Source organism: Protobothrops mucrosquamatus, unplaced genomic scaffold (genome assembly GCF_001527695.2).
Source record: "Protobothrops mucrosquamatus isolate PMUCROS unplaced genomic scaffold, P.Mucros_1.0 scaffold1591, whole genome shotgun sequence".
In the NCBI taxonomy this organism is placed as follows: domain Eukaryota; kingdom Metazoa; phylum Chordata; class Lepidosauria; order Squamata; family Viperidae; genus Protobothrops; species Protobothrops mucrosquamatus.
Window position 1 is genome coordinate 285,284 of NW_015387754.1, and position 11,567 is coordinate 296,850.

General features: G+C 38.1%; 1 protein-coding gene across 1 annotated transcript in view; it reads left to right on the forward strand.

Annotated features, from left to right (window-relative positions):
* Positions 1–11,567, forward strand: part of CNTN5 (contactin 5) — a 237,301-nt gene that overhangs the window by 221,608 nt on the left and 4,126 nt on the right. The window contains exons 20-22 of the mRNA XM_029285383.1: positions 5,186–5,295; positions 9,981–10,167; positions 10,526–10,635. Coding sequence (XP_029141216.1) covers positions 5,186–5,295; positions 9,981–10,167; positions 10,526–10,635 — 407 coding nt within the window. The remainder of the gene's footprint in view (positions 1–5,185; positions 5,296–9,980; positions 10,168–10,525; positions 10,636–11,567) is intronic.

An 11,567-nucleotide genomic window follows, 5' to 3' on the forward strand; every position in this document is an offset into this window, starting at 1 on the left:
CTAGGGGGTATTTTAATTGGTTTTAACAAAATTTTAATAGAGCGGCCAATTCAAATATTTATTTTTAATTATTTTAGATTTGTATTTGGTATTTATGTGGGATTGTTTTAAACTGGCTGTAAGCCGCCCTGAGTCCTCCGGGAGAAGGGCGGGGTATAAATGAAATAAATAAATAAATAAATAAATAAATAAATAAACAGCACATACTGTATAATCTCTACAGCTCTGGCATATCCCCCATCCCATTCCATCATTATCAACCACTCCCTGTTTATTCACAAAACTCCAGCTGCTCTGCCAGTTCATTACAAATACGCCATTTATATTCATGAACCTGAAAATGTCTTTTCAAGCTTTTAATCTAATCAAGCCCATATTCGATCAATCAGCCTGTCTGTTTCCTACCTCCACTGTAAGAGAGCTGTTGGGGAGATAATTAATGTCTGCACCAGCAAACATGGCATGGTCTTCAGCAAAATGTACAGCAAGCATTATCCCATTAACATTTAGTTCAACAAGTTCACCTGTCAGTGTGTCATCTACAACTTCCTGGGCATGCATTTTGCCACATATCTGCATTCCCTTATAGCCAAATCTTCATTACCATAGCAGCTTGAGTCAGACATTACTTTTCCCCATAAACTAGGTTTCTATTGGGGAGTACCACACTGGAGGTGGCTACTAGATTGATAACAAATCCTATCTTTCCCCATGCCAGCTCCCTGCTTCCCCCCCTCCATCTTTTATTCTTGAAAGTCTCATTGTTTGCTTTTTCATTGTTTTGTTCTATCGTTCCATTACTTTGCTACCATTATGTTTACACTTTTTTTCATTTCTCTGTTTTGATTGTTGTAAGCACCTTCAATAGCGCCATGGTGAGATAGACAGCAAATAAATTTAACAAATAAAAAATATTGTTACACCTTATGCTTGGAGCCTTGAGATCTTCACACAGATGGGACAATATGCAACTTATCTCAGCATTTTCCTTTGTTCTGTCCCATTCCCCCAAACTCAGTTGGAATAGTCGCTTACTGCACGTTAGAAATTTTCTTGAAAAATCAGGTGTCCTGGTACAATATAGGTAGTCCTCGATTTACAACTACAATTGAGTCCAAAATTTCTGTTGCTAAGCGAGACAGTTGTTAAATGAATTTTGTCCCATTTTATGACCTTTCTTGTAACAATTGTTAAGTGAATCATTGTCGTTGTTAAATCAGTAACACAGTTGTTAAGTGAATCTGGTTCCCCCATTGACTTTGCTTGTCAGAAGGATGCAAAAGGGGATCACATGACCCTGGGACGCTGCAATTGTCATAAATACAAGTCAGTTGCCAAGCATTTGAATTTTGATCAAGTGACCATGGGGACACTGTAATGGTTGTAAGTGTGAAAAATGGTCATAAATCACTTTTTTCAGGTCACTAAATGAACTGTTGTAAATTGAGGATGCTACAACAGTTGTGAGTGTGAAAAATGGTCATTTTTTTCAGCGTCATTGTAACTTGGAATGGTCAGTAAATAAACATTGATGACTATCTGTATATTGCTTTCAATATGTTCCACATTCTGACATGATTTACGCAATGGAAGGTTGTACACTACATATTATCAATATGATATTATGAATAGACTAGACTAGACTAGACTAGACTAGAAGCTGGAAGAGACCTTAGAGGTCTTCTAGTCCAGCCCCCTGCTCAAGCAGGAGAACCTATACCACCTCAGACAAGTGATTGTCAAGCCTCTTCTTCAAAATCTCCAGTGATGGAGCGCCATGATTTCTGGAGGCAAGCTGTTCTACTGGTTAATTGTCCTCACTGTCAGGAAGTTTCTCCTTAACGTTGTTTGAGGTTTTCTTTTTTCTCATCTCTGCCCACCTCATTGTTTGATTTGTTTTCTTGGGATTTATGATTGGTTTTGGATTCTAGAGATTCTAAAGATTCTAAAGATTGGTCACCCTCTCCCCTCAATTTTAGTTTAAAGCCCCCCCTATTATATTAATATATAATAATATATAATAATATAAAGACAATCTTCTATCTTCTACTCTCTTACTTTTTCCATTACATACTTTATGTCAGCTATCTGATCATATTTCCCTCTGCCTGTTCTTTTGGCTAAGTCAGTCTGTGCTCAATTCTTTTGTTGTACTGTAAGGGCTTAAATAAAAATTCATTTGCATGATGAATTAGTGCAAGTTGCACATTCTTTCATATCTCTCTCCTGCATAGGTATGCATCTGCATGCCTCTGTGTATATATGTATTCCAATGTATAGGCTTACACAGTGTTGTTTTATTTTTTGTTGACATTGAGTTGTCAGCACTTTAATTGCCTCTTCTTCTACAGCTGTAAGCAGATCAGGGAATATTTCATCTGCTTCCAGTGCTTTCCTGTTTGACAGCAGGTCTATTGCCTATCATACATCACTTTGCAGTGGAATTATTTCTGAATATTCTTCCTTTGCAAATTTTCTATCATATGATATAATGGTGATATAATGCCATTTGTAAATTATTTCAGTGTAAGCTTTCCATATGATTTAACTTCCTTTGCTTCCATTAGATCTTTTCCATGATAACCTTCAAACGTACATTTTCCTATAATTTCTCTCATCTTAAAAGCACCTCTTCTTTTCTTTTTTCTTATTTTCTTCTCTTAATTTACATCCTTTATTATCATAGTTTAATAACAGAACCACAGAATTGGAATTACTTCAAAGAAACCATGGCTGCTAAATTGGTATGAAACTGACCATTTCTTTTTCTACATTAGAAGTATCACAAATTTCCTTTTTTTTAGCATTTAGAATTGAATGGTAAACTAAATGAAATCAGTTTTTCGTTTGGTTTTAGATACTCAATACTGCACACTAAATACAGAACTCCATATGTTGGCAACTGGGGTATAGCTTGAAATATGTTAGAGGCTATAACATACTATAAATATTAGTTATAAACTATTAGAACTCTTCACCCACAGGATTCTGCACAGATATCTATTGCTGGAAATTATTAATGTATTAATAAAAAGTTATGATTATTACACTGGCAACAATTAGAGAAAAATCTAATTAATCCATCTATTTCAATTTTAATGTTAGTCAAGCAACATTCAGCAGTATATGGAATAGCAGGCTATTTCAATATATATTCCAAATCAATTATACATTTTCAGAAACTTATATTTTATCTTATTCATATATTAGTGCAGTCTCATAAAAATTACAATTTAGTATCTAATATCAATGAAACTTCAGTAAATACTTGCAACTTGTGAAAAATACACATTCTGTCCCAAAGGTGCTTTTTCAAGAGGTAATTGGACTTTTCCTTGTTTTTCCTTGAAGATAATTGAGAGAGAGAGAGAGAGAGAGAGAGAGAGAGAGAGAGAGAGAGAGAGAGAGAGAGAGAGAGATGGGGAGAAAGAGGGAATGAATTTACCTCAGTTCTGAACGATACCGTTGTATGGAAGGGAAATGATTTCTACATTTTTAGATAATTGCCACCCATCACTTTGTCTAGGTCACAAATTATTTATCCCACTGCAACCCTTCCTGACAGCAAAGTAACTGATTCAGTGATATAAAATCCAATGCAGGCCTTTCACAACACACGAAATTTAAATGTATAAATAGCAAACATGGGTGTTCCTGCTGCCCAGAAAATCGTACCTTGGTGGAAAATATTGAAGAACATTATTTCTTTTACTGCATAACATTTTCTTGCTTTCTGCTATGAAAACAGGGGAATTCATTTACTGTATCGTGGAAAAACAAATGTTTTGCACTGCAGAGGTGAGGAGAGATACCAGCCCCTAGGCAAGATGCTCACCTCAGTGAGAAAGCTTAGATTAAAAAATAAAAACCAGCAATTTTTCTGCACTGAACAACAGGTTTTTTTGAAAATTAAAATTCATCAGGGAGGAAAACTGCAACCCCATTTATTCCTTGTTTATTTCTTTTATCTGTGGTAAGTTGGTTTAGGAGAGGGCAAGGGCAACATGAGTAGTATGTTGAATGAGAATCTCAATTTGGGCTCTTCTTGTTGCAAGGTGATCAACTTTACTTTTCAGTAAACTCCATTCAGAGTAGAGTCGAGGCAACTGGATGGAGCTGAGGGTTTACTAGCTGGATGTCGTTCCGGATGCCACACAGGAGTTTTCAGGATATATTTTTTCTTTGCAACCCAGGAGAGAAACATCTGCCACTACTGAGGATTGAACTCTCAACCTTCCGACTGGAAGGCGAGCGTCTTTACCACTAAGCCACCACGCCTCTCTATCTTAACCCTTTTTGTGTTTGGGCTATATCTGTGAGGGCTTAGACAAGAACAGTGTGTTAACCATAAGTTTGCAAAAGAACACCACACACACATACACGAACAATTACAATTTAGCAATTTGCCATCAAATTTCAATGGACACGTTCTCATGGACTACAGAAAATAGGTCTGAGGCAGCCACATGGAGATTGTGCCCTGTTAGTTGCCCATTGCAGAAGTCAGTCAGAACAGACGGTTCAATGCTTGCTGGAAAAAAAATAATAATCCTAATTTCAATTATTCCCAGGGTGTTATTGAAAGGCTATCTGTTTCCTCCTTTTTCTCTCAAATACTTGTACACAGATTAAGAAAAAAAAAAGTCCCCCTGTTCAAAAAGGAACTTTGGTGAGATGGTATTTATCTTTTGGAGTCATTTGTGTAAAACAAGTCCCTAAATGAGAAATTGGTCATTGTTTAAATGGAGATATACAACCAATGAAATGCCTTTCTTTCTTACTCTCTCATATTGTAAGTTTGCAGGATGAAATTTAATGTTCCATTTTACTCTTACTGCAGCTAAGTTTCTAACTTTTCAGGCTGGATAATAGAAGTTATCCTTGTTTAGTGGCTGCCTCATTTAGTGACCACAGGTACAATGGGGATGAAAAGTAACTCTGTGTCCAACCTTCTCAAGTACAGCCTTCACACATCTGTAAAGTAAAGGAAAGCTGAAGTAAGATCATAAGCACAGTCGTGGTTTCATTCAATGATCACTTTGCTTAGCAACCAAGTTGTCAGTCTCAATTGTGGTTGCTAAATGAGGACTATCTGTAATGTGATTTTGATTTGAATTAATGTTATAATTGTATACAGTTGGATGGTTTTTTGCTGTCTTAGAAGTTATATTCTTTTTTGCTGCAGAACCGAGTGCTGCTCCTACTGATGTCAAGGCTACAGGACTGTCTGTATCAGAGATTCTTGTTGCGTGGAGTCACAACAAAGACAGCCTAGGAAGACCTCAGGGATTTGAGGTATTAATATAAAATATAATCTGGGTTGTCTGAATGGCGTGGGGGGAGGGGGGCTCCTTTTCTCCCTGATCTGCTAAAAGCATTGTTTGAAATAAGATTTAAATCTTTAGAAAATTTTGGTAGCAAAGGAGACCAAATAATTCAGTCAGGATTGGATTACCGATTATACTAAGGCATTTAATCCCTAGAATGTTAGGCATAACTTTCATATCTCCTAGTCTTTCTCATGCAAGCATATTATCAACAAGGTGTTTCCTGAGGGTTTTCCAAACATTTTTTGCTATCCAAATTTGCTCCCTTTCACCTGAAAAATAGGTGTTCCACTTTGACTGATTTTAGAAGTAGCGGTGGTTTTCTTTTTACGCAACCTACATAAAAAGGAGCAAGGCTTGAGGGACCATCTTGCCCCACTGGGATTGGCCCATCCCACTCGTGCTGGGAGAGGAGGCATGTTGCGGGTCCCATCAGCCGGATTATTCCAGCTGGCGGGCTCCAGGAAAAGGGCCTTCTCTGATGTTGCTCCTGCCTTCTGGAATCTCTTGCTCCCTGAGGTGAGGTTTGGCCCCAATCCACTCAACCTTTTGTAAGGGCCTAAAGATCTGGCTCTGATAGTTGGCTTCCAGCTGGGAAACAGAGCAAGAGAACTGGTTGATCGAGGAAAAACAGATCCCAGCTCCTTCTACTCCAACCCCACTCTAATATGTCATCAGATTTCAATGTTTAGTTTTAATTTAATTTAATTTCATCATCATCATTCTAGCCTTTGTCTATCCACTGCAGGATGAGGGCCTCTTCTGCATGTTTCCAACCAATACAGTCTTGAGCTTTCCTTTGTCACTTGGACCCACAATACTTGCTGAAATTTATTTATGTTTTAATGTATTGTATAAATACATTTTGGTGACTGTAAGTCACCCAGAGTTACCTTGTGGTAACATGGGCGGCCAATAAATTTTATTAATAAATAAATAAATGGCTTAAACTGAAGACTTGATAAGATAGATAAGATAAACTTTATTGTCACTTTTTTTTCCTGTGAGCACACTTGACCCACATTAAAAAATGAAATTATGTTGCCTGTTCCCAAAAGAAAGTATATTTAATACTTCTTTTGGGGAAAAACCTTCAGAGCATAGTAACGTTGAAGGATTTACAGTAAATCTTTTTCTCTAGAAAGTTCATCATTCCAACCTCTGTAGAGAATTTAGGGCAGGAAGGGAACTGAAAAGCTAGGGAATTACAGACTTTTTTTGTAACCTGATTTTAACTCCATTACCCACTCTTGCTAAGTTTCTACCAGCTTGTATCTAACTTTTTGAGTCTAACACAATTTGCCTTACAATAACTTTACTCCAGTGTTTCACGTAATATCATCAAAACAAGCAATAAATAAAATTATTTATTTATTGGCAGACCTGGCTCTGTCAATTGGCCTGAGGTGGGAGTTCCATGTTGGAGGTGGCTGCTGGATTGACGGCAGATTCCACTTCCCCCATCCCTTGCTTCTACTCTCTACCCAGCCATCTTTCTTTCTTGGTAATCATAGAGTTGTATTTCTTTTTCATTGTTTATTTTATTGTTCTGTTATCTATTACTTCTGTTCTCTTCACACCCTTTTCATTTCTTCCTTTTTATTGTAGTAAGCTGCCTAGAGTAGCCTCCCGGCAAGATAGGCACCAAATAAATTTAATAAACAAATTAATAAAGGATTCCTATGCAGGTTGATTTGACACAGGGCACAATGTGTCCCTGGACTTATGCTGGCAAAGCAAAGTAGGGTGATCTTTTGCTTTTGCTCTCCCTCTCTGATCTTTTCCTTAGTTTGAATAAGAGACAAGCAGCATCAACTCCAAGATTGGCAAAGGGATACTAGACTAGAGCATCTTTGAAAACAGAAAGTTCTGGAAGTTGCAATTTGAATATGTCTGGGAAGCACCAGATCAAGTAGGAATATGGGAATGTGAGACCTGTTGAATTCCTGCAGAACCACTTGAAAATTAGGGTTATCCATAAGAGGGCCAAAAAAAAGTCAAGATGATGGTTGCAAATGCACAGCCAAATCTCAGCCTTGTTGAAGTGTGCTGCACATGTGCTACATATAAGGAATGGAGTATCACAGCCACCTCTCAACATTTTTGATACCCTCTTGCAGATAGCCATCTTGACTTTTTTGACCTGAGCTGAGCTTCCAGTGACAGCTTCTCTGCAGATTTCTTGGTCACATTACTGAAATGGTTTCCATTACGGCATTCTTAATTTAGCAAAGACTAGTCTTATTTAAAGGTGTGGTTTAGGTAGAGACCTAAATAATGTAGTGACAATTGTACTGCATGCACATGATAGGAATAATTTTAGACTCACACTGAAGTAAGAGTTTTTCTTGTTGCACTACACAGACATAGAGGCAAATCCTGCATAACATCTAGTACAAAGAAAGTACCTGCACTGAATGACTTAGAAGGCAGCTGTTCTGTATTCATATGTTGCAAGCATATAATCCCAAGAGTAGGAGAAGCTCAGAAAAGGCACACTGACAGCCAGACTTGTAAACATCAAAAAGTATTTCAGCCTTGTGTGGAAAGGAAGGAAGGTATTCCAGAGAGAGGGTTTTTTCCCTGAATTACACTCAACAGAAACCAGTTCTCTCTCAGAGTAACACAAATCAAATCCTTTTCCCTTCTCTCTGTCCCTCAGCGATGCTGGTTCAGTATGATTAGACCTCTACAATGTTTCCTCAGGTCTTCTGTCATCTCCAATTCATTACATGGATGAAGAGCTTCCTCTTCTGCGCACTATGGTTGACAGGGAAGGAAATATTGTTTCTGTCATTTCCTCACTGAATTCAGTCAAAGAGGGCTAAGGATGAATAGTAGATTTTTGTGGGCTACCCTTGAGACTTTGAATTTGCTTTGGAATTCCTGACTGCACTCATTCTGTTTCATCCTTATTTACTGGCTACCTACTTTATGCAGGAGGCAACAGAGAAAGCATTATAAATGACAGAAATAACAGAACATAGAAGGCAGAAGAGTAGGAATGAGGTAGTGCTTAGAATGGTGAGCTAAAACTGCAGTTTTGTGTCACCACTCAGTTTACTCAACGGTCTATTTTCTAACAAGCCCCATTCACTAGGACTGACAATGTTACATAGTTGGGTATACATTCCACCATATCAGGTAATGAAATATCTGCAAGCAAACAACCAAGCTCAAAGAATACCAAAGACTTCACTGGCTATTTTCTCTCAATCTAATCTAGGGAAATACCCCAAATTCAGAGCATCTGATCTATGACTTCTTCAAATTAGATATGAGAATAATTTGGAAAACCACTGCCAGGGAATCATAACATGTAATGTAAGGAAGCAAAAGTGACATTATCTTTCAGTGGATCCTGGCCATACATTATACATTCTTCCTGCAAGCTAGTAGATGGTGGTAGTCACCATTTTGAATTTCCCATTGATGTTAAGTTATTTGAAGTATGAAATGATGAACATTCAATTTCTACCTTCAACCAGGAAAAGATGCTGATAGCTGCAGCATCATTCTTAAGGGTAGCACAGGCAAAATTTAACCCCTCATACACCTTCCTGAGGCAGATGAGCCCAGTTTAATTATATCAGATGTTGACATAAGACTTGTGTTCGTCCTTTATATTTTATGCAGGCATTGTGGGGGTAAATGAAGAGGGGAGCAATGCATCTCACTCTGAATTAATTGAAGGAAGAACAGATTAAATGTAATTAAATAAATTAATGTTGGCTTGATATAGGAGACTCATCTTCAAGATCACATTCAGCCATGAAACTCCCCAGTGTCTAGTAAAGTCACTGATAAATGCCTTCCTTCTTCATGACAATCAATAAAAACTGATTTCCAATGCTGAATTGGTTTTTGTTCATTCAAATGGTTTTTCTTAAAATTTGGGGGTCTTATTTCAGGTTGTACACAGCTTTTGGACGAGGGCTGGTAGTCTTTACCAATCAATAGTCTTCTTCTGCATAGACCTGTTTTCAAAAAAAGCACTAGAAGAAATTATCCAATATAATTAGGCTAGTTTTGATTCCACTGTGTAGATTTGGATACAGATTTTAAATCACTCGGCTTTGAATGTTTCTTGCTATAAGTGAAATCTTGCCTTATTATATCTTATACATTTGGATCTGTCTGTCTGTCTGTCTGTCTGTCTGTCTGTCTGTCTGTCTGTCTGTCTATCTATCTATCTATCTATCATCTATCTATCTATCATCTATCTATCTATCTGCCCAACCTTATCTTCTAGATATGTTTGGAGTACAACTTTCTGCTTCTGAGCATATCTGGACAGAAGATACAAAAAGATGGGAAAAAACTGATTACAGTGAAGATCAACAACTAATAGCCCCTGAATAAAAATAAATTATTTGAGAAATTCCATCCAATTCCCTTCTGTTGTCAATTGGATAGACAGAAGTCAATAGTGAGGATGGCAACCATGAACTAGTCATACAAATTCACTGCTGTCAACATTTACCTCATGATCAATTGTCAGTTTCATTAAAAAAAAAAGTTCCTCCTAAGACTGAGGATCTATTTTAAAGAACATTATATGGTAACGTAGGCTAGAAATAGTAGGAGTAACCCTAAGTGTGAAGGGGCCTTTTACAAATGATCTCTACTCAACCCATTGTCTTTCATTGGCAGGTTGGCTACTGGAAAGATATGGAACAAGAAGAAGCAGAGGAGAAGGCCAGGTCAGAAGGGAATGAGTCATCTGTCATTCTCACAGGGCTAGAAGGCAACACCCTGTACCACCTGAGAGTGAAGGCATACAACTCAGCAGGCTATGGACCACCAAGCAACATTGTCCATGTGGCCACTAAGAAATCTCGTAGGCTACCAATTTTTGCCTTCCAATTCTCCTTTTTCTCCTGTTAGTTTAGCTACATATCAAATAACAAGACCAAGAAAGGGACTCTTGACTTGTTGTTAGCATAATCCATAACCCCACTTCAAGAGACATGCATTCTTTTAAAAAGAGTATAGTTATTATTGTTATTCATGAGAGACAAAGAATTATCTTTCTGGAAGACAAAGCTACATGCAACAGCAAAAGGAAATGTAACAATTCATCCGTAGTTATTAAATTTGGAGCAAGTAATTCAATTTTCTTCTTTCCTACCCCTGCCCCCCAGCTTTTGAAAAAGTTCTTCAAAATGCTCTAACATTTTATTTTCTTTTTTTTTCAGCACCTAGTCAAGCACCAAACATTATGTGGGTTCAGGATGGTCCCCATGTTTCCTTAGGATGGGAACCTGTAAAGCCTTTAGCTAATGAGTCCGACGTCATGGGATACAAGGTCAGTTTGCCAGATTTACTAACCATCTCCCTCTTTGGTTTCCCCCCATCCTTTTCTTTTCTTTCAGCAAAAATGCTTAGGATTACAACATCATCACTATTTCACATTTGAGGGGTTCCAGAAGAATGAATGCCTAGAAAACTACTGGCATTGCACAGATGGGAATGGTCATACGGTAGTGGTATGGGGATAGGGGCAAGCTAAGTGAATGTGGGGCCCAGTGGCCTAGTGATTAAGATGCTGGGCTTGATCTGAAGGTTGGCTGTTCAAGACTCAAGTACCGTGTGACAGAGTGAGCTCCCATTCTTGTCCCAGCTCCTGTCCACCTAGTAGTTCGAAAACATGGAAATGCAAGTAGATAAATAGGTACCACTTCTGTGGGAAGGTAACAGCATTATGTACACCTTGACATATAGTCATGCTGGTCACATAACCACGGAAATTTCTTCGGACAGTGCTGTCTCCGTCAGCTAAAAAGCAGAGATAAGCACTGCCCCCTAGAATCAGATGTGACCGGACAGGAAAAACGGTTGCCTTTTTTTATTTTATTTATTTATTTTATTTTATTTAATTTAATTTATATGCCGCCCTTCTCCCGACGGGACTCAGGGCGGCGCACAACATATTTAAAACAAAACATAAATACATTCCCCCCCAATAAAACCGAATTGAATCAAATTTTAAAGTTGTGTCTCTGTCAAATTGCTAAAATAAATAAATAAATAAATAAAAATAAAAAAATAAACCCCATATAAAATCCTCCCTAGGTCAGGTCCGCTTGCTGGAAGAGCCATGTCTTGAGGGCGCGACGGAAAGCAAGGAGATCCGGAATCATCCGGATCTCGGGGGGTAGTTCGTTCCAGAGGGTAGGGGCACCCACAGAGAAGGCCCTCCCCCTGGGGGTCGCCAGCCGACATTGCTTGGCCGACGGC